The 23,726-nt window shown below is 30.0% G+C and overlaps 5 protein-coding genes and 1 long non-coding RNA gene across 7 annotated transcripts in view; 3 read left to right on the top strand and 3 right to left on the bottom strand.

Moving 5' to 3' along the window:
* LOC130892324 (rab11 family-interacting protein 4B) overlaps nt 1-8,545 on the top strand; it is a 28,524-nt gene extending 19,979 nt beyond the window's left edge. The window contains exons 7-11 of one of the 2 annotated variants that reach the window (XM_057797698.1): nt 3,060-3,224; nt 3,365-3,621; nt 3,866-4,160; nt 4,314-4,441; nt 4,863-8,545. In XM_057797698.1, the coding sequence (XP_057653681.1) occupies nt 3,060-3,224; nt 3,365-3,621; nt 3,866-4,160; nt 4,314-4,439 (843 nt within the window). In that variant the 3' untranslated portion in view covers nt 4,440-4,441; nt 4,863-8,545. Of the gene's footprint in view, nt 1-3,059; nt 3,225-3,364; nt 3,622-3,865; nt 4,161-4,313; nt 4,734-4,862 lie in introns of those variants that run through there. The other variant, XM_057797699.1, reaches the window with a different exon arrangement.
* A 3,159-nt stretch (nt 8,546-11,704) lies between these two features.
* Nucleotides 11,705-15,387, top strand: LOC130892371 (R3H domain-containing protein 4-like). Its single transcript, XM_057797765.1, has 5 exons — nt 11,705-12,209; nt 13,851-14,044; nt 14,096-14,292; nt 14,407-14,632; nt 15,129-15,387. Exons 1-5 carry the CDS (start codon nt 12,130-12,132, stop codon nt 15,239-15,241), a joined length of 810 nt encoding a protein of 269 aa, XP_057653748.1. The 5' UTR covers nt 11,705-12,129; the 3' UTR covers nt 15,242-15,387.
* On the top strand, nt 12,271-12,830 carry LOC130892372 (uncharacterized). The gene is made up of 2 exons (XR_009059028.1): nt 12,271-12,415; nt 12,524-12,830. It is a non-coding gene; the product is annotated as an uncharacterized LOC130892372 (long non-coding RNA).
* A 278-nt stretch (nt 15,388-15,665) lies between the features above and the next one.
* On the bottom strand, nt 15,666-16,652 carry LOC130892787 (uncharacterized). Its single transcript, XM_057798405.1, has 2 exons — nt 16,614-16,652; nt 15,666-16,521 (listed from the first exon to the last, which is right to left on the bottom strand). The coding sequence occupies exons 1-2, from the start codon at nt 16,628-16,630 to the stop codon at nt 16,221-16,223; spliced, it is 318 nt and encodes a 105-aa protein (XP_057654388.1). The 5' UTR covers nt 16,631-16,652; the 3' UTR covers nt 15,666-16,220.
* Nucleotides 16,653-17,334: 682 nt separating this feature from the next.
* On the bottom strand, nt 17,335-21,345 carry LOC130892411 (nucleolar protein 58). The gene is made up of 5 exons (XM_057797828.1): nt 21,085-21,345; nt 20,948-21,024; nt 19,199-20,229; nt 18,785-19,081; nt 17,335-17,918 (listed from the first exon to the last, which is right to left on the bottom strand). The coding sequence occupies exons 1-5, from the start codon at nt 21,127-21,129 to the stop codon at nt 17,695-17,697; spliced, it is 1,674 nt and encodes a 557-aa protein (XP_057653811.1). The 5' UTR covers nt 21,130-21,345; the 3' UTR covers nt 17,335-17,694.
* Nucleotides 21,346-22,134: 789 nt separating this feature from the next.
* Nucleotides 22,135-23,423, bottom strand: LOC130892412 (nascent polypeptide-associated complex subunit alpha). The gene is made up of 4 exons (XM_057797829.1): nt 23,351-23,423; nt 22,810-23,071; nt 22,494-22,748; nt 22,135-22,375 (listed from the first exon to the last, which is right to left on the bottom strand). Exons 2-4 carry the CDS (start codon nt 23,059-23,061, stop codon nt 22,238-22,240), a joined length of 645 nt encoding a protein of 214 aa, XP_057653812.1. The 5' UTR covers nt 23,062-23,071; nt 23,351-23,423; the 3' UTR covers nt 22,135-22,237.
* Nucleotides 23,424-23,726: the final 303 nt, after the last annotated feature.

Below are 23,726 nucleotides of genomic sequence, written 5' to 3' on the forward strand. Positions count from 1 at the left end.
CGGAAGATAAAGTGAGAAGTGCAAAAAAGCTGCAGAAGAAAAATATAAAACGATTACAGAAGATAAAATTAAAACTGAAGAGAAATAGGAAATGAAAAGATAAAATAGAAGTACAAAAAGAACAGGGAAAAGTGAAAAACAAAGAGGGAAAACCAGAGGTATTTCTTCTGTCCTAATGAGTTTCTAACAACAATCAAAACTGTTTATTAGATAGATAGATCATGTGTTAAATGGCACTGAAATGAAGATTTTAATTTTTAAATATCTTATCTGTTTGGCCTTGTTAAAATTTAATTTTAAATTATGCTAGTACTCATTTTCCTTACAGTGTGCATCGATAAGGAATATTTACAACAAACAAATATTATGAATTCAAACATTACGAGGAAAAATGAAGATATTTACCTAAAGATGAATATCGGTGATTAATTTTTAAATTATCTCCTCTTATTGAAATTGGACGAAAGTATTTTTATTAGAGCCCAGATGAACAATTTTAATTTCAATTATTTCTGGCTTCTCAACATATTTTAAGTTGAATAATCAAACATCAAATTTAATTTTCGTATACATCATTAATTAAACAATAAAAGTTTTATTACAGCGAATTTTTTATATTTCAAAAAATATTGTGAGACACTCGGTATATTTGATTTTAACATTAAGTACATCATGATCATTTAACCATACAGTTCATCAAAATATTTAACATCTTTTCAATAATTATCTGGAACATTTTCTATGAAGTGACTCACCGTCGAAATACATTCGATTCGAATCCCGCCTTGGTTTATTTATTATTTTAAATTCTACTTATGCGGTTAATTCGTTATCAAGGGAGCGTCCTGTGATGTGATGAATGGAAATAGTTTAAACGATACGACAGTGCGGTGTGGTCACGATTATTTTTATTTTCAACTGTAAACAAATGCGATTTTCGAAACTCTTTTCCAAAATGACGGATACGGATAACGAGGAAAAAGAAGAGGGAATCGACATAGAAGATTTGGATTTCGATATGTGGTACGGTCAATTCGAATTCGTCGGTCCTAACGTTAAAGAATTCAAAGTGAAAGATTTTATTAAAAGTAATGGTTTCAAGAAAATTCCCAATTATTTAGAGAACGATGACGATGACGAATCGGTATGTATTTCCATTAATTGGATTATTTGGTTGGTTGTTCTTAATCATCTAGGAATTTCCTGATACGAAAAGTTTATTACTTAGAATAAATAATTCTTATCCAATAAAAGTTTTTCAAAAGTGAATTAATACAAGCAAGTTAAAATGAAAATAATCGAAAAATTTTTACAGCAATAAAATGAAAAATGAACGAAACGTCACTTGTCATAAGGAATTTTTCAGGGTTGTTTTGGTTCTTAAGCGTAATTTGCTTCTTTTAAAAAAAACTTTTTTCTGAAGTTTGTTGTTCTGAAATAATCTGAAATCAAAACTAGCTAGAAGAATAAATTAACTTGCCGTTTATTCTTGATATTTGCGAGTATAAAGTCAACTACCACGTTTTTTAAATACAATTACGTAGCAAACCTCATAAATTAGAGGTTATTTCGTGGTAAATATTAATGCACATGCGCCAGATTAGAAATCTTTACCTATGTCCGTGGATACATTGTACGTATTCAGAACACGTTCGGAATTGGAAATCTGTACTCCACGAACACAGGATTTTAAATCTTGCACATGATTTATTAGCACCGCGAACGCACAATTTCAAACTGGTGACAGGATATCTACCGCGAACAAAGCTAATGTTATCTATGGTGGTTGTCAATGTTCTCACTTGCGCATTTCAGTTTATAAATATATAACATATAAATAAAAAATTTGTCAACAAGTTTATATGTACTGTATAAATACATATACTGTTACCAATTAGGTAAATTTCCGTTTTTCATTGTATTTGTCTGAATTTTTTAAATGATTCATACAAGTGATACATTGTCAATAAGAATATGACATCTAATTTAAATATTGGCTTATTTACTAATATAAATATTAAATAAAATATAGCGACAACTTGAAAGTTGTATTATAAACTCTTAGTTTGGGTGTATAATAAATGTATGTAATTATACTTGATTATACGGGCAGATGTTTGATAAAAATAAATATTGAAATTTATGTACAAATATACTGTAATATTTTTCTTACTCATTTAAATAATTTCTTACCGCGGGATGAATTTTTACACATTGTCTTTTACCTACTTCCTTAATTTATTTACACGCTTACACTAGACATCCAATTATATACTGACTCCCGCTGCAAAAAAAGCAAGTATTTTATGTCCAAAAGAAGTTCTCGAATAATTCCAGCAGGTGAGTTCTTTCTGTGGCTCTGCTTTTTCTAATGTTTTGATAATGATTAGGTCTATTTGTGTTACGCCTGTTATTATCTGTAGTACTACGGCCGAGGTTGTTCTGGAAGCTGACGATACCTGCAAGAGTATGTTTTTGCGGAATTTACTAACAATAAGTATTGTATTGGTGCTATTAGTGACTACAACCTTTTTGCACATTGATGCCCCATAAAAAATCATGTTGTAAAGAGCGCTGCATATGACCGCTCTCTTATAGCTGTTTTATCCATCTACGTTCGGGAGAATTCTCATTATTTTCGATATCCTCTCCCCTGCCTTGTGTGTTATATATTCAAAATGTTGATAGCTTAGCCGTTGTTTACAAGGATTTCTAGGTATTTAATGATATTAGTGGGAACTACAGTACACCTTTCAACGTGAAGCTGATGTTGGTTCTGTTTTGGCTTCCTTTTACCGGTATTACATAAGTTTTGTTGGATGCCATTCTCCTTTACTTTTCATGTTCTCGTTGACGTTCACTACAAGTTCTTGTTCACTATTACTGAATCATGAGAATCCCCTGAGCTCATTTTAAGTGTTTACTTGTTTTCCAGGACTATCTTTCTTGACTCGAAATAACTAGATACTAAGTTGACATTCAATATTGGGTATGAAACAGTATATATTTACATCTTTTAATAGATTGTTTGAAGTATTTACATGTAACTGTTGTTACAGTTTGAGGTGCTACAGCAACAGGTAGGATTTTTACAAGATACAGCAAATCAAAATGATGAAAGGTATACCAGAGCTAAAGCTGATAATGCTGCTCTACAAGCTAGAGTTATTATGTTGGAAGAGCAACTTAGAGAGACTGAGCTAAGAAGCGAAGAAAAACTTCAGGTAAAAATATTAAAAATACAATTAAACTTTTTTATTATCGTTTTAATGATTTTTTGTTTGCATGATACTAGTACGTCTACTGGAAAATGTAGTAAATTCATAATATACTATTCATTAATCTTTTATTTATATATTTCAAGGATGAAAGGAAAGGATTTAAGGAACAGAAGGTTAGGTTAGAAAGGGAGAAACAATTACTACTAGATAACATAAATTTAAGACTGCAAGCTTCTGAAACGGAATGTTCGAATTTAAAAAAAGAGATTAATCGACTGAAAGAAGAATTGGATAAATACAAAAGTGAACAACAAAATACAGTTGATCAAACTACAGATTTAACAAACGAAATTTCTGCTCTTAAAGAAGAAATGAAAATGATGAAGAGTCAAGAAGTGCGGTAGGTTTCGTTTATTTCACATTTCAAAAATATAATTTTTTTAACACTCAAAGCAAAATTAAGAGAAATAACATACTTTGAGGTCACGGTCATAGGAGAGTTATGCCCTAAAAAATTAACAAAACTTTTATGATCATTAGTATAGATATTGCTTTAGTAATCTTGCATTAAAATGACATTACTACGTATTTTTCCAATTTTTCACATTTAAGGCACATCTCTTATTAATTGCATTTTGAATCAGGTTAAAACGTGAATATGAAGCACAAATACAATTATCTGAAGATTTATCTAAAGAAATAGAAAGGTTAAGATTAGAAGCTCGAACTCCAGCTCTACCAACTACTTCTCCAGAAACTTTGAGGTTAGAAGAATTACATGAAGAAATGTCCAATTTGCGATCAGAAAATTCAGAACTGAGAGAAGTAAACGAAGAATTACAGGCGAGTTTGTTGCACGCTGGACTCGAAACTGGGAGAATTCTTTCGATTGGGGAAAATAGTTTAGCCGCTGAATTAGATGTTATGTCACAAGATGAGGTGAGCTAACTAATTGAATTTAACATGTCAGAAATAATATTTAGCATAAATCCTATATTCATGAACTTTTGTAAAGAAAATTAGGTAGACAATGTTTCTCCTTACGGTATCTGCTATTAAAATGAAAAAAATATAATTATTTTGTTTTTCAAGGTACAGCAAGCTTTAAAGGAACAACAAGAAGTTAATAGGCAACTCAGAACTTACATAGAAGGAATACTACTTAACATTGTAGAGAACCATCCTCAATTATTAGAAGTCAAGCAAAGACCTATATAGATGTATGAAATTATCTCAATAATGGAAGATAATATCGTGATATTAGCTTTATTTGTGGATAAATCATAAACCAATCAACACCGTGATATTCAGCCAATCTAGTTTCTTGGTCAATTTGCAAACCAGGCACATGTTTAAAATTATTAATTCATACTGTTGACTAGTTTGTTGTATTCTCATCCGGATGAAGCTATTGATGTTGGATAATCTCATAAACCTTCATCTCATCAATTTCTAATACCTACATAAATTTTAAAATCCCAAGATATGATTAAAAATTAGAAAAACAAAAAATTAAACTGCTGAGAATTTTCTTCAAATAAGAATCAATTAGTTCTTGAGTTATTATGTCTTCCTTTACAGTAGCAGACAGGTGTATCAAAATTAGAGTAAGATAAAATTTTGAGACTGCCATCTTTTTAGATCCAAGATACAAAGGAAAAATGTAGAAAATGCTTAAAAATACATCAAAGATATATCATGCATGAGAAAATTGTCGAGAAAGAAGTTGTAGTAGAATTGAACTTCGGTAAAAGTAGAAGAAAAAACAGTAAATGAAGATTAATCGAATGGTAATATTTTTAGTTTGGAATTAATGTGGATGTAAAACTGGAAATCTAGTGATTGAGTAATGGCAATGTTATCTATTTAATATGTGGGGGAATTGTATACAAAATGGGATACTTAACGTTTTTGATTCAAGAGCTTTCTTCATCGATGATTGCGGTCTGTCGTTCGGTTTTTCTTCATAAAATCGCGGCATCTTAAAATAAAAAGTTCAAAGTTAATCAAATGAGGGTAAAACGGGATACCTCATTTTATCTCAAATTAAATTTTCCGATTAACCCCAATTGTACATATATAAAAATAAAATTCATATAATATCTACAAGTCTTAATGTATTGCTAAATTAATACATTTTACAGAAAATTATTTAAATGTTATCAAACTTACCCTGGTTAGTCTCTACAGTTGTACAAATTGTCAATTTACAAGACAAACATCTAAAAATACAGCGGATTTACGACTAGCCAGCTATTTATTTAAATTTGAAATATGCACTGCACCCCTTTCACTTCACTAAGGTGGTGTGGTTGCTATCCCGTTTTGTACATATTTCCCCTATGCTAAAATACAAGTTTTAATAATGATGAAGAATAATGACTTGTGTGTACAATCAATAGTTTATTGTTTGTACCAACGAGAGTTATTGAAAGTGTCATAATTTGAATGTTGTCTGAACATTTTTACTTTGCGATACTATTCGTAATTAAGTTTAATATACCCAATCATGTGCATCACAATTATAATCAAGAAAGTAGTGCAATAAATATTAAAAAAAAAGAATGAAGTTATAAATATTTTTGTGACTTGTAACAGTGCAATAAATTTCTTTACTTTATATAATTAGGTATTTTAAACATTGAATCTTGATTTCAAAATATTAAAACTCTAATTTAACATAAATCTTATATATATAAAATGAATTATGGGGTGTTCTATTTAGAAAATATTAGTACCCAGTACTTTTAAAATATTTGATTATCTTTTTAATAATTTGAATATAAGTACAATACTATAAATATTATATATAAAATGAGTTCGTTAAAGTGTAGGATAGTGGGCGGCCAAGCACTGTTAAAAACCATCGTGTCCCACTTGAAGTTAGGGCAAAGACCTTTGTAAAGCCGTACAGGCACTTTGGCTTGAACCTTTTGATATCACTAGACAAACTGTGAGGTTTACCCAAGTGTTCAAATCGCGTCCGTTTGAGTTTTGGGTACACAGATTACTTGGTCTGCAGTTTCTTACTCCTCGCAGCAGCGGTATTTCCAGTCGTCCTTGATGCCTACAATGTGAAGATCAAAAGTCCTACTACGAATCGAATTTCGCGCTTTTTTAAGTGGGCATGTCATTTGGTGAAAGAACGTAGACATTTGAAAAATATTTGTGCCCAATACTTTCCTTAATAAGGAGAGTCTCAGATGACCGTGTTCAGTTTAAAAGTCTAGTCACCAATCTAATTTCTCGCCTATTTAAGTAGAGCAGTTATTTGGTAAAAGAGGCAGAAGGTCCATCTATGTGTGTCAAACATGAGTTGCAGGCTATTCCACTTAGAAAAATTTTTGGGCCCAATACTTTCAAATTATTTGAAGTATCCTTATAATTGGAGGATAAATTCTAACGGCAAGTCACTGGATGATCATTATCACATTTCATTTCTCTGGGTCTATTAGTTATTTGATGTGGTGTGCAACTTCTTTCCAAGAATGACCAAAGATATATTAAATAGTTTTAACAAACTAAGTACAATCAGTTCATCATTAAATAAAACGTTCTATAACTCAGAAATAAGTAATTTAATGATTTTGCTTAGGTTATAATATTTTGAGATAAAGATTTTATCAGTTGAAATATCACAAAACAATTTTGTAAAATTACAGCATGTGATTTTAAGTAATCAACTGTATATGCCAATTTTTAGACTTTATGGTATTCACTAAACTTTGTGTACAACAATATGTTAACTAATAATTAGTTTATTCCTATTGTATTGCCAAGAATAGATGTTTGAGAACTTTGTCATTAACTATTCTATATCTATCGAATTATGTAATCACACTCATTATAACAGGATCAGGATAGGTATTCTTATTAAATGTTGGTTTTATATTAGAAAAATTGTTGTTCTCTCCTATTGAACCCATTACACAATATCTCGAATTATTTTGACTTAATAACTCGAATTTAAAAAAAAAGGTTGAAAAATAATAACATTGTGCCTTTCTAAATAGAAATCTCAGATACATATTCTGATTTCACAGTAAATACTAATTGTTTCTTTAATATTATACAAAATATCTTGAATTTTTGGTATATACAATAATTGGGGTGCGTGAGGCCCGGTAGAAAGACGCGATGCGAGCGCCATCTATTGCGCCAACATTGTTAGTAATTATTGTTTGATGAAGTATGGCTTTTTTGAGGAGATATAGTGGAAAATTGACTCAACATGAACGTGAGAGCTATTAGAGGAAAGTTCAGAATTAGACATACTGCAGAACCTAGTTTTCTGTATGAAGAATTCAGAGTTGACAATATCCTCAACTTTGTATTTCCTCCTCGAGTCACGCGTCACGGAGGGCAAAAAATGCAACCCACATGACTCGTGAACCCCAAAAATAAACCAAGTCGAATTGTCAGCTTTAAAAAACAAGAATCAAAATTTTTTAATGTATCTGCATACAGATTACAGATAAATTTGTTATAAATATTGTATTTGTTGATAGTGTAAAAATGTTCACGTTGTTTTATTGTATATTAACATGTTTCTATAGATAGTTTTAAGCAATTTCCCTGCACCTTACGGTATTCATTTGAATGAAAATAGTTTTGTGAAAAATATTGATTACTTATAGGGCAGTAACTTTGCCCTACAACTTGTAAGTACCTCCCTCTTCCATTCTAGTTCATTGTAGAATAGTTGCATAGTCCTTGTGATAGACCCATTCTGTCCCACTTGAAATTACCAAAGGCTGATATCCTTTAAAAAGCTCTGTGGCTTGAACTTTGCTACATCACCAGAGCTACCTCTGTCGTTGGACTAACTGCAGTTCTAGAGTTCTCAGAATGCTTCAAAGAGATCATGTTTTCTGGGTGTTTGTTCACAGTCCGATCCGACCTCGGATGATAGACAGTTCACTACATTTATGTTTTCGCATCAGTAATAACCATTTTGCAGCTTATCCAAGATTGTCGTGTCTCCCCAAGTAGAAAGAAAACGTAAAGAACACTTTTTTCTTAGAATTACTTTTTCCATCGGTTCTTGTAGTCGGAAATTAAAAAAAACTTTCTACCTCCGAGAAGGGATGGCAACCATCCACACGATTTTACCGTATGTTGGCATGATATAGAAAATGATTCTCTACCTTTTGAGAAAATTTCAAGTTAATCCAGGCAGGACGAAAAAATTGCGAGCCAAAATGCTTAATTTCCTGGGCTATAATACCTTTATATTTTGGAACAAATGCAAGTAGGATAAATTTGTTGGTTTCTAATAACATTTTTTGTTCTTATATGCATTTTTTTGTCACAAAAAGGAAAAATTGCTTAAAACTTGGTGCTTGTTTTAAGCGACATTTTATAATAATAATGTTGTATGTTTTAACTTTAGTAAAATGTACATATTTGAATGTTTATGTGTTATATATTGTAAGATTTTTATTTTATATTATAGTATCTTATTGTTAATAATCCCTATAGTTAGAGATTGCAAATGATGTTTTAATTTTATAATCAAATTCTAATCTGCCAAAATAATAACGCTATACTATTCTCTATAGAATTCTCAAATTATATTGAAATAATAAAAATCCTCGTAAACTCATAAAAGAGAATTTATTGAATAAATAACGTTCGTAATTTTTTATTTAAACTGAAATTTATAAACGCCTTGTATGCCGTAGTCTGTATTTAATAAAATTCTTCACCACTTGAAACTAAAACATCTTCCCACAAAAGTGTCCAATGGGATGGACTAAGCTAGAATTTCACATACTGTAGATAATTTTATTTGGCCACGTAAGGGTGTGCATTAATATAAATTCACAACAAAGAAACACCAGGCGAGTCTCTAAATTAATTATACACCTAACCATATCAGTTCTTCTATTATAACTCATTGTTTCAACAATGTTTCACTTTCCTTACAATGGTTTACCATATTGTTCTTGCGTATTACAATGCTATTTGGGACTAAACTACAATCATAAACACCGGAGAAATAATTCGCAGCTTAAGAATAATAAACAAATCAGCCGGTACTTGCAAGTTTTAACTTGTCGCACTATTATGTCTGGTTTGTAAGACACCTTTTGGTTGACAACATGGGAAATTTGTTAAAGTGTATTATTTCAACAATTTATGAATGGATTATGGGTAACTTCATAACATAAATATGATTATTATATTATATATATATATATATATATATATATATATATATATATATATATTATTATTATTATTTGTTAATGAATAGAATAATTACAAATGAAAAAAAAATTACGAACGTTATTAGAATTAACAAAAATATTTCTTTATATTCAAGTATCTGTTGTAAATATTTATTTAAAAAAAAATGCCAATTTGCTAGTTATTACATACTTGTTTCTTTTAAAAAATATATATATTTTCATATTATATAGCCGTCCTAATCGTGTGATTTACACTCTCTGTGATCATTTGTGTTGGAATATTATAAAACTTAATTATTGTACTTAAAAATGATTCAATTGGAATCATTTGAGAAATAAATTGATTTGCCTTTATTGTTCTTTTCCTCCCAACAATGCTACAACACAAAAAAATTCCTTTTAACTAACCTAATCTACAAATCTTTATTAGCAATAACAAAAATATAAATACTAAAATCATTTAAGGACAATATTGTTACCACAAGATATAAATAAATAATAAATGTACATTCGAAGTGATCGAGAATAGTTTACCTGCATTTTTTAAAAAGTATTTTTTGTTCCTTGATATGAAATAATATCAGAAAGTAAAATATTTAATTAAAAGTGAAAAAATAATATCTGAATATTTAATTGAAAATCACAAAAATTTCAAATTTTTATATGCAGAAGAAAATCATTGGTTTTCAGTTCTGGGGTCATAGGTTTAATAAAGACATTGTTGCCGGCAACGTAACTTGTGCAATTTTTATTTATTAGTTACGTATAAACAAAACATTTTTTCTACGCCCATGTCGGTAAACGTCAAAAATCGGACTGTCCGCATTCTTTGTAAATGACATTTAACAATAACATGCACGTACTGAAATCTCAAAACTTAAGCTTCTTGGTTTAATTAGATTACAATAAAATTTACATTTACGTAAGACTTTATTTGATCTATTTACACAAATTTAGTCAATTAAAAAACATAAAAACTTTTAGCATTCGCGAGATATATTTAGGATTGAAAGAGCCTAAATGTAGGCAGCACATTATGCATTTCTTTAAAAATACGACACGTTTTGTTAAGTAGCATGCTATGATTGGGCGTAGAAAAAGTATAGTACGTTACACGAGTTGTTAGCCCATTACGCACTCATGAAATTTATGCACTCGCGGCTTCGAGAAATTATTTCACTTCGTTCGTAATGGGTTACTTACAATTCTCGTTACGTAATATGCTATTTCCATATATAAGAATAAGAACATTCTGTAAACTCCGTTTCCCTGATGTCCATTATGGATCACAACTCCGTATAATACGTATAATAAAAAGCTTACCTCTACAACTACCAATTGAATTAGCCTTCGATAAAAATTGATGTATCGCATTAATTTCAATTGGCTATTCCACACAAATACCCCTTTGTAATGTCGAAAACTTGATATAATAATTAATATTAATTAGCCATGATAATAATCAACAACAAAAGCACCGTTTTGTAATATTTTTGTAAATTTAATTTTGTAATAAATTAGTTGTTCGAATTTAATATCTCTTTTATTTAACCTTTGTAATGATTTCTTTTTCTGGAGACATAGTTAAAACGAAGGTCATATGTTCTCATACCCTATTCCACTAAGCGTCTGAAATCATCTGAAATACTCTTAGGCGTTCCACATAGCAACTACGACCGTTGTGGTCGCGAAGAGAACGACAATCATGACGTCATGACTAACGTAGACGAACCTTGTCAAGAGGTGGGTGTACGATTATAGTTTTGTTCCAACCTGCTAGTATAGACAGTTCTTGGAAACGTTTATAGATATTTTCTGCACGATTCTTGTAACAGTACTTGCTATTAGAACCAAGTATCGAGAAGACCGACCTGGAAACGGTTCACAAACGATATCTAAGTCGGTTGGAACGCAATGCAGAATCGTTCGTATAACGGTAACCACCCAATTGGAACACGTAATCTCTATTGCTCAGAATCATCACCTTACACTAGAAAAGTAACTAGATTGCCAAACCTACCACTGGAAACTTCGACGACTTGTCCATCCAATTAGAAAAGAGTAGAGAGAAATAGAAATTAATACATCCATATATGTAATACTATTAAATGTATAGTATTACAAAATTATTTTTTTAAATAATTATTAAAAGATATATAAAAATTGATGTTTCAACTTTTCCTTAAATCTTTGTCTCTCTAGACAGCAAATCCTGTTATCGGTATAAAATAAGCTGTCACGGGATCAGTTCTTTAATATATAATTCTATGATTTAGTATAATTTTTATCAATATATAGGTAATAGTACAAGAAATATTATTTATGTAAGCAAAATGGTGTCGTTATGGGTAATAAGGTTGATAAAAAAAACGTTATTTTCACGGACGTTGAACTAACTTTAATCCATAATTATTACCGACAAATGATTAATATTTAAACAGGAAATAGAGTGATATCCATAGATTAGTTTTTAATTTATCGACCTTGTACATTAAAACGTCAACACGTTTAAAATTTCTGCGTCCAAAATGAAATATCACGTGACATCCTCTCGTTGCTTGTTGATACATATCTACCTTACATGGATATACGTAATAATTTGATAAATACGTAAATATAATTAATAGTAAGATTGTATTTCAATAATTAGTTGTGTCCCTGGTGTTAAATAGAATTAAGTTTATATTTACTACTTATTCTAATACTTGACAAAAATGACTGTCATAAAAGATAAACAAAATTATAAGTATCCCCGACCTGGCTCTACTGATGGATCAGATATCGAAACATTAGAGTAAGTCTATTTCTTACTTAGATACTTTCCTTTGTAAAATAATTGATTTTTATCATAGGTATACTTATAGGATCAAGTAACAGATTTTAAGCACCTAAAAGTAAACACATATTACATTACTTATCACTAAACCGTATGATCATTAGCAAGGGTATATTTTTTCATTATTCTGTTAACAAAATTTGTTATTTTAATCAGCTTCGTAGGTGAGAAGTATTTGAAAATTTTAATATATATATTATGTAACTAAACCATCTGCAAAAAGTAATTAAATACATCTGTTTTTGTGGCAATATTTTTTCATTATTTTCCAGATTAACTTAAATTTGACGAAACTTCAAGAATATCATTATAGTAATAGCATGTTATTCTACTGATTATTGTATATACCAAAACTAACTTATATCTCTGAGATTTTATAAATGATTATGAAGAAAACACTGTTAGAATAATTGTATAATTAATGTTTTCAGACATATTTAGATTATTAAAAATTGACTTCCAAAGCATATCATCAACTAATATATAAAAATTGTTATAATTGTACATCACTTATTTGTTGTCTGTTGCTTTTGTGGACTTGTTTTTAACTCTGACTTTAATAAATTATTTATTCTCGAATACGTTTTTTATTTATTTGGTTATATTATTTGCTTTTTTTGAATTCTATGATTATTTTTTCTACATAATTTTATTTAATCTTATGCCATCTTACAGTGTGCTGTATGACTGTTTGTTTGAGGGTCATGCCATATTCTTTTTACCCAATGAATTTCTATCTTTTGTTTACTCTTTTATTTCTTACCATTTTATCTTTAGCCGCTTCTTTCACATTTTCAATCCATATTTTTCTTGGTTTTCCTTTATAATTTTTAGCTGCTATTTTGGATTCAAACGTTTTTTTCTGTATGTATAACTCTTTTCATCTTTAGTATATCTCTATTATGTTTCATTTCTTATTCCATATTTTTTTTGTTTTATTTTCTATTTTCCTAATGGCTTTTTTTTCTATGCATATGGTCTACTTGAATTTGATTTGAGATCCATGTTTCGCAGCTATAAAGGTTGGTAGGGCTAGCTACTTTTCACAATTTATATTTTTGTGTTTAGTACTTCTTTTTCCAAAGAATGATAACTTTCATTGTATTAAGTGATTTACCTACTTTTCTCGTCTTTATTTTTGCTGGTTAGCTTGATATTGATATACCTCAATTGTTTTTACAATTTCTTTAATCGTCACTTTTATATGTAGATAGTATAATTCCTAGATTCCAATCTTCATGTATTTTTTCATGCTGCATTATTTCGTTTAGTAATTCTGTTAATTCATTTATTTTCTATATATTTAATCATTTCAGCTTCAATGTTCTAATTGCTTCTACAACTTCTTCCCTTTTCTTTTTTAATTACTTTAGTGTTCCATTGAATAATTTTTGTTTTTTCCTATAGTTTTCTGTCATTTTGTGATCGAAATTTATCAATTAGTTTTCTTTGGCTTCTTCTACATATGATTCCTAAACAATATTTTACTTTTCATTGAAAGCAGCATTGATAGAAAATATTTGTTTAGTGGATACATTGAATACTTTCACATTTTATGAATAACTTGCAATAGTTTATTTTTGAACAAATTTATTTTAGATTGGGAGATGTGTCTGATAATGATACAGAAAATAATAATGAACCAGTGCAAAATATGGAAACTAATAATAATGGTCAAGTACCTATTAGAATCAGAATACACCGACCAAAAATAATCAAACCATCTCAGGTAGAAGAAGTGGTACGTTTGAAAAGCAATTCTGGAAAAAAGAAGTTAAGACGTTACCAGAATCGTTAGTGCTCTACAACCTATCAAAACTTTTTTATTTTTGATGTTTTCGTAGGATGTATTCTACAAACTTTAAGTGAAGAAGAGGAAAATGAAAATATGGTTGTTATTATGGAATCTCATAAGGGTCCTTTTGCTCGCCTGCTGGATAATAAAGATGCTTTAGAGTATTGGCAAGAATTTGTAGAAAAGTCAGAAGAGGAACAATCTGAATTGATTAGGGCATTGACGGCAAAATACCATAATGAAACAGTAGGTTTAAATTTTTCTTTAGGTCAAACAAAATTTCAATTAAAAAATGATGATAAATTTGGAGAGTGACGATTTTTTTATTTTATATATTTTTTCATATAATTTATTTTATAGGTTGTTGAACGTTGCCAAAGTGAGAGTCCCGGGAGAATTTCTTCAAGAATAAGGACATTCAAAATAAAAAAAAACTTATCTTTAGAAATTGTTCAGGTGTGCGAAGAAGATTTAATACAGTTTTTTAAAGCTAAACCAGAAGACACATATGTTAAGAATCCACCTACAAGTTTTGAAAGACTTTTAATACATGCCGTTGCTCAATACCACAAGTTACAATCAGTCAGTAAGTAATTTTCAAATAATTATATAATTGTTAGAAATTATATTATATTTTCTAGTTTCGATCCGTTTTCACTTAGTATTAGTTTTCTCTCATCTCTATTCTTTTAACCAAGTACCTAACGTAATATTCGTACCAGCTGACGACATCGTGACGAATCCATTTTAAGAGGGGTCATATAATAATTAGTCAGTTGCTTAGAAGTCGTGAGCACCAATGTTTTAAGATTAAATGCATTTTTTTGGCATTCATCTAAATGTTAAATCGCTTTTTTAAAAACTAATTTTGATGAACATCAGTCAATATATCATGCACCTTATTAAAATTTTTGTGCAACAGTTTCTGTTAACATTGCTTATCATATTTTACATAACTAATTGAAGAACTTTTTTGTTTATTCAAACAATAATTTTTAAATTATCTTAAAGCAGCATAAGCAAAATAAAAGTCTTTGTAGTGTATTCAATGAAATAGATGAAAATTAAAACGTTTGTTTCAGGTGTTATTGTTGATGAAGGTACCAAAAAATCAGTTAAAGTTTACAACAATAATAAAAACTGGAGTCCCGCTAGTTGTTACTTGACAGATTTTATTAAGAAATTGAGGAAGTAAAATTATGGTGCAATTATTAAAACATACATTTTATAATTACCTGAAGGAATTTGGTTCATATAATTGTTGCTTATTTATTTTAAGATGTAACTTAAAAAATATGTTTGTGCTAGTACTTAAGAAATAATATATTCGTTAATTTTCAACTAATTTTATTTTCAGTTATGTTAATGATGTTTTCTTATGATTAGGTACTCCTTGACCAAACTCATAATTCCCATAAAAAAATATGAAGTACCTGCAACTCTTACATACACGGAACGCAAAATTATCCTGATAAATGAAGGAAATAGAATTTTCTATTAGATAAGCAGGAAAGCTCAGTACTACAAAAAGGTGATTAAATTTGACCTAGACTGACCAATAAAAAAAACATTTTTACTTATTTTAATATGATTCTTTATTATAGACTTTAAAATAGGCCCCTTTCGAGATAATGCAAGCATATCAGTGCCAAGGACGTAACTTGTCCTAGGGATGGCCAACTCGAGACATCAAAAATTTATTTTTGTGCCAATAGAATATTTTTGAATGCCCGCACAACGCGAAACCCGTATTATTAGTAATCATAACAAAAGTAATAATTCTAATCTAACCCGAAAGAAAATATACGAGTAGATACCTAATTACAGCAAATTGTATTGTTTTCAAATTTGAGAAATTTGCCACAAAAAGTTATAATTGCTTTTAGATTTTATTATACATGAGAATCGTTTTTTTTTTAATGACTGCAATTTTTATTTTTACCCTGGTATATATCACAGCCAACCAAGATGTAGCATTGATGCACCTCATTTTAAAATCAAACATCGGTTTTTTACGGATGCATTGCTTACTTGGATGACGGCCAAAATATGTGATCATTGATTTATCATAGTTTAGGTTTAGCTCGGGGACAAATTTTTCAAAAAATATTCGATTCAGCATATTCAACAGTGGCCGTATTTTAAAAAGTTTATCGGTTTCATCAACTGAATTCTTATTTGCACAGTGTATACACTGTAATATTGTGTATTTTGATTTCCTCTTCTGATGGTCTGTCTTCGGTACTATTTTTAAAAATTTTTGTTTGGTCCATTCCTGGTTTTCCTTTAGTATCATTAGTCATATCTTCTTCAGTAAAACCAGAACACCTATCTATGTTACAATCATCGTAATCTTCATTCCCCGTTTCTTCATCAGTAAGAGAACTGGGTTCGGGAGGTTCAATATATATTGTGTCCACTGGTAGTTTATCAGAATAAGCAATTTGAAGAGCTACCTTCAAAGAAAAGCCGGATCTGAAAAACATTTGCGTATTGTATGTTTACTTAAATACAACATCACAAAAGTATGAATATTTGTTTCTGATGAAAAGATAATTTGTACTTACTCGAACCGTATGTCCATTTTTATCGGCACGACCACGGGGAGTTCCGTTAACCTATTAACAAACAGCTGTTCGATCACTATCTGCAACTTGTCATGAATAGAGATGTTGCCATCTATCCAATACTTTCTTAAGCTTTGTTCGAAATTATGTGGCTGAGTGATAAATAACATTCAAATTTTAGGAGTCGTTAGATACTTTTTTGGCAAACATGATTTGTTGTGAAGCTACAATCTCTAAAATAGGCAACCATGGTAATTTTTAAGTTCCACTGGAGGTATATTATGAGATATTAAAATGGCTGCAGCCGTAAAATAATTTGAAAATTCTTCTAATACTCTAAACATACGCGACCGGGCTTAGCTACTACCACTGCTTGTTTAGTGGGTGTAGTAGTCGCGCTAGACAAAATTTCAATTACCATAAAACGTTTTGTCGAATTTAGCTGGCTGTACTTACAATCCAGGTATTTTTCATATCATAGTACATTACACTTGGGCTTTATAATGTAAAAACAAATAACAGTTAGCTCAAAATAGTTACATATTGTTCTGCTTAATGAAAACAGAACTCACTTTAAGGATATATGTCGTTTTCAGTGTTTTATTCAATAAATTTTGTTTCTTTCCTTATTTTTTCTCATAACACTACGAACAATTCCTCCAATAGTAAACTCATAGATTTAAGGAACTTTTGTTTGATATTTTGATAAAAACATTTTTTTTGCTAAAACTATATTATATCTATCTTAACACTAGATACAATTGAAATTAAGTAAAATAACTACAGTAAAAATTATTTTATAAAAGAATTGAATGTTGGAAGTTGGTAAAATTCACTAATTATGCGACCAAGGATTTAGTCCTTTGATATTAGTTATTTAATGTGTTCATTGAAACGTCTTCATACATGATCTATATTATATAAAATAGCCGATTATTACAAAGTTAATCATAATATCTCAAATATATTTATCGATTTTATAAAAAAAATCCAACAAAGTCAAATAATAACAACACTTAATGATAAACACTCTACCAGCGTGATCCTTCCACTTTTTATATACATTATAAAAATATCAATTTTATTCACTCTCACTTTGTTTCTGCTTCTTCTTTTTTTTCTTTTTTTCGGATGTCTGTTCCTCTGCCTCTACTTGAGGTTCTTCTATTTCCTGTTTAACTTTTTTCTTCTTTTTCTTACTAGGTGTCGCTTCATTTATTGTCTCTTCTTCAATTTCTTCCTTAACACTCTCATCTAATTTTTCATGCTTCTTCTTTTTCTTTTTGGGCAACGATTGTTCACTTTCTAAAGAATAGAAAAAAATATCAGACAATGAGTCAAGATATGTTTGATAACAATAAGTAACATAATGAACTGGATCAGTAAATGTATACCACCCAACAAAAATAACAGATAATTTTTTATTTAGCTTAAAATTTTAATGAAAAGACTTTAGGTTTCTTTTGCTCGCCTAATTTTGTATAAGCCCAATATTTCACATTTTTTTAGGGTTAATGAAAAATATTTTGCTGAACAAAGCATGTAATTGGCTGAAATGCCAGAAATGATTTATTTTTTTTTACATAAAAGTATGTGACAAAGCTCTTTAACTTAATTAACACTATAAAATGAATCCAAACGTTTACCAAACTCATAGTCTCACTAATATTGTATTGATGGAGAAGACATTAAAGTTTTGAGGAACAATTGTCAATTTTTAAGCATATAGAACAAATACCAGGTTAGAACCATTGGCATGTAACTGATATAAAGATGAAACAAAGACAAAGATTGGTTACTTTGCTTTGTCAAGGTTTTTTGTACGCTGTCAATAATAAATAAGCTAATATATTAAAAGGAGACGAATTAAGAGTTTGATATACAGAGACCTTACAACTGGACCTTCTTTAACCCCATCAAAACTATACTTTGCTACAGAATATATAGAGACAATGTACTGTTCTCAGAGTCCAGATTTTGCCAATTTGGCATTGATTGCAGTGTCCCAGTTTACGAAAAAGCTAATACAAATCATATTATTAAAACAAAAATATGATATTAAATGTTAAATTTGCTGGACAGTGTAAACTATTACCATTTATTATCATAATTCAAAATTATCTGAAATATTTAAATCAGTAGAAAAAATTTCAAATGCAGAATGTTCATACCTTGAATATTAACTGTTTCTTGTTCAACTGCAATTTTAATCTTCTTTTTCTTCGAGGATCCAGGAGTAGTAGAATTCTCTTGTGAACTTTCTTCCTTTACTCCTTCTGATTCAGACCTTTTCCTTTTACCAATTGAAGGTAACGTTGAATCTGCTGCATCTGGATACTGTTTTATTTCGCTAATTCCATGGTATTTCTCAAATTTTGCTTTAGCTTTACCAGTACCACTAATTCTTTTGATATTTCCCTCTTCAAGAACCCTCAATCTAGCTTCTAATTTTACTTTATGCTCAGCACCTTAAAAATGCAATTAAAATTTTACCTTTTGTTATCACCAAACAAAAAAGATGAATTTGTAAATGTACATTTTGAAATTTAAATTTATATAAATTTCAAGATTAAAACAAATCTTACCAAGAGTGAATGAGCCATCTTCACCAAGAGCATCTACACGTGTAGCTAAAGAAGCTTTAGCAGCGAGCATCCGAGACATCTTACCCTTATTCTTGGTACTGGACTGTCCCACCAATTGAGAATGATATATCAAACCGTACTTAGGTGTATCTTTTTTAGTCTTTAATGCACGGAATAATGCTTTCTCAGCTCCAAGTATTTGAACTGTAGAAGCGGGATGTTTTGCTAAGTTAATCAAAGATCCTGCATGGGATATAAGCCTAGCCCCAACTAATTCTCCTACAAGAACAGTAAGATTTGGAGCCATAGCCATCATTCTAGCTTTTAGATAGTCATATAGTTGAGTCCTGTAATTTGTTATATCTATAACTTGATCACACAAATGTTGAATATTTATGATGTCCTCTTCTGAAATCTCAGTACCCATAGAAATTTCAGCAGCTTCTTTTACCTTTTCCTCAACTTCTTCAGGTAAAACATCAGATAAATCTGAAGTGGCTGTATTTTCTCTGGTACCAATAACCTTTACTGTCTTAGCAAATGCAATATTATCTGTGATTATCTTTCCAAGTTCAGGAAAGTGCCATCCATACCATTCTCTACATCTCATTATATAATTATTCAATTCTTTATCTAAATCATCTAATAAAGAAACTGCTTGAACAATCATTGTATCAACCTTATCTGGTGAAAACTTCAATTTGTACCTAGACAATGAATGGGCTAAACCTAAAGACATAGCAGTCATTTCTTTTTTTGGCAATCCTGATATCAAACTGTCCAATTGTGAACGAATACATCGCATTAATTCTTGTACTGCTGTATTGGAGAGACATTGTAAACTAAATTTTTCTTTAATTGCAGATCCTAACTTAGCATCAGATACTAAAAGTTGTTCTTGTAAATCTTTGTCCAGGTGCTTCTTTAGAAGTTTCTTCAGACTTTTTGAAACTTTTCCTTCAACTGCAGCTGTTGTAGCAGCTAGAGCTTCTGTAGTATCCGCAAATTTTTCGAAATGTTTAAGTTTAATACTAAAAATGAATTTTATTAAAAAAATAAATTTACGGGCAAGGGAGAACATAAATATTGCAACATGTAATATACACTACCAGTCAAAAGTTTCTGTCCACCCAATAGTTTGAGTGATACACAACAATTAAAATCAATACAAAAAATTTTAATATAAAAATAAAATATTTTAAATAGTAATAATAAAATTAGTCTGTAATTATTGCATATTCAAATTTTTCATCCATCAGTTCAACCCCCTTCTCCTTTCATTATTTTGGTGCACAATTTTGGTTTTCTCTGTCCAATTTGTCCCACAACTCAATCCGGTTGAGGTCGGGCGAATGTGACGGCCACATCATTACAATCAGTACATTTTTTTTCCAATTCTCTCAAATCCTCAGTCGCCCTTCCTCTAAAACATCCCCAAACCATCACAGAGTCTCTCCCGCGTTGCACAGTCGAGATCTAACCCAAACTGTAGACTCATCACTCCTTAAAACTCTGCCTACTGCAATCTCTCAATTTTATTTTGACATCTTAAAAGAGGTTTCTTCACTGATACCCTTCCAAAAAGGCAGATCCTTGTATTCATTGGTCTGAGCTGCTTTCTCAGGACCCGTCAGTATTGCATCAAACATATTTACAGCAATAAGTACCTGTTCTGTACAATTACTTTTGATGTTTCAATAATAATATTGGTTTACCGTAAATGTGATTAGGTATAAATATTAAACTTACATTTTTCCTGCAGATTCGGGTGTCTCGAAGTCTCGATATAAATTATCTGTCTCTTTAAGTTTCTTTTCATTTAAAAGCTAAAAGCGTGGCAAAAGTGAGGTTAAATCGCAAATATACCAAAAAATTATTTTACATACCTTGAATAAAGCGTAGCCCGCAGCAGTTTCAAATAAAACTAACATTTTTTAATAGTTTATATATTTACTCAAATATAAAAAGAAATTTACCAACTTTAATAAACATATAACGCAAATAAAACTACAATGCCAAGATTTCAGAAGCATGGAGAAATTTGTTGTACATGTCCTGCGCACGCAGATATAGTTACCAACTATGAAGAGAAAAGTAACTCATAGAACTCGACGCGATGCATCTACAGAACATGAAACATGTAAACTGAAGGAAATGTAGGCAGTTACGTTCCCTTTGCCGATTTTTTAGTAATACGGAGAAATCCATTAATTTTATTTTTGTATTATATAGGTTTCAACTAATTTTCTTAATTTTTTATTAACTTCTGCGTCATTAATAATTGGTAAATTCGAGAATATTATGTCTGAGAATAGTGATCAATATATGTTTTAATATCTTATAGATGCAGTGCCAAAGCAACTATATAACATATAAGTATAACACATCGACGCATTTTTATTGTAGAGATAGATTAGATGAAATTTTTGGAAACGTTGGTGATATTTATACTGAGCACACTGTATACACCAACACTCACAATTACGTTTCGATAACCAAGTTATTGTCTTCAGAGACAGTGTAATTGTGAGTTTTGGTGTAGTGTTAGTGTAAACAGTGCCATCCGTATATGGAGACAAACACAAAAAAATAAGCATGTCAAGCATGAAAATTAAATTTTATCAGCAGGCAGACAAAGCCAGATTATAAAGACTGCACTCGAATCATTACAATTTGATTATTTTGGTGACAACCATGATAAAATTTTGAAATGTGATATGGAATTACTGGTTTTCTTTCCTTGGCTCAGGAAAGTTTTGGGTCGCTTTCACTTTGAGCCCCAGCATTATAAAATATTAATTCCATAATAATTCCTCTGTTGGTAGTGGATAGAGCCCGAGACTTCATTAGTCTGAGCTCAAGCCACCAACTGCTCCAGATTTATCAAAAGTAGATTTATAATGAAGGTTGCCTACATTTCTAAAAATTAAATAACATGATTTTTTTGGCATTTATTGACTTATTATTTACAGAAAAAACTTATATACTGATGTACTCAAGCAAAGAGGAAGGAGATTTATGAAATTATTCGTAATGTTCTCACATCGTCAGCTCCATAATAGCATTAACTATATCATTCTGATTATTTTTCAGTGCTTTAACAGCCTTAGCTCTACTGACATTTGCCTGGGACATCACCAATTCAACGTCTTTTTCCTCAACACCAGATTCGTCAACCTAAAATATAAAATGCAATGATATAAACAGCTTCCATAGGGTTTAGTAACAATATCAATTTAATAACTATATATTCGATACTGATAAAAAATTAAATTATCTATTAGAAATTACTAACCTCCTCATCTTCTGATTCTTCAGCTATAGGAGCAACAGAAGTTGTTGTAGTACCAGTAGCATTTTCACCAGCAGGATTAACTTCTTTAAACTTCTCTGCTGCAGCAACTTGTGCCTGTTGCGAAAGATCCTCTATTTTTGCTTCTCCAAAAACTATATAAGTATCACTGACAGGGTTCTTGTAAACATCTGGTTTATTGATAACAAATAGAATATTTTTTGATTTTCTGATGGTTACTCTGTTGACACCTTGAACCTATATATTTAATGTCAATATTTCAGAAAAGAACTAACAGATTTCTTCTATTATTACTCACAGGTTTCAAACCAAGTTTTGACATTATCTTCCTGGCTTTCTTTTCCCCTCTAGATTGTTTGGCTTTGGAAACCATATCAACTGGCAAACCTGCAGCAGCGGCCCCAGGAAATGTTGCTGATGCAGCATTTGCAGCTCCTGCATCTTCTAATTCTGGAATTTCTTCGTCGGAGTCACTATCTGTTGAAGATTCACTGTGTTCTGGTTTTGGTTCGGACACAACGGGTTTATCAACTTCAGTCATTTCTGGCATTTTTTTATGACTAAAAACATAAACGTTGTCGTAAATCTTCTATCCAATTTTTTTATTACTATCACAAAAAAGGTATATTGCTGTATTTGATTCTTATATCACTTGCATTTAAATTTTATAAGTGATTTATAAATTATTTTATCGCAAAATTTAACCTCGAATTTTTTCAACAATTATTCAATTGTCGCTTAAAATTTTATAGTATGTTTAGAAATTTACTCTGAATTTATAAATTTCGCGTATAAAAATTATCATTTTATTATAGATGATATAGATAAATTTTGAATACCTTTTCCTTACAGATATTTCTATTTAGAATGCACAAAGCTAAAAAGAAAATTCAAGTGTTACCAACATAAAATCAATAAAAAATTTCCACAAAACTAAAATTGCCATGAAGTTCGTATAATTCTATTATTTTAAGAACTCTCTTTAAATCCAAATGCAAGCTTACAATTAGAGGATATATAATTTTAGAAATTTTAGTAGTATTAATTATTAACAAAATTATAGATATTCTATCCTACTGTGCCTACGAAAATAACTCTTTCTTATCAAGTACACTTTTGTCAACTTATTATTTATAACGTGTCCAGCAAGATTTATATTATTATATATAATGATTCTAAAAATGAAACGAAAATTGAAATTGTTTTGAATAGATT

Source organism: Diorhabda carinulata, chromosome 4, assembly GCF_026250575.1.
Source record: "Diorhabda carinulata isolate Delta chromosome 4, icDioCari1.1, whole genome shotgun sequence".
Lineage (NCBI taxonomy): Eukaryota > Metazoa > Arthropoda > Insecta > Coleoptera > Chrysomelidae > Diorhabda > Diorhabda carinulata.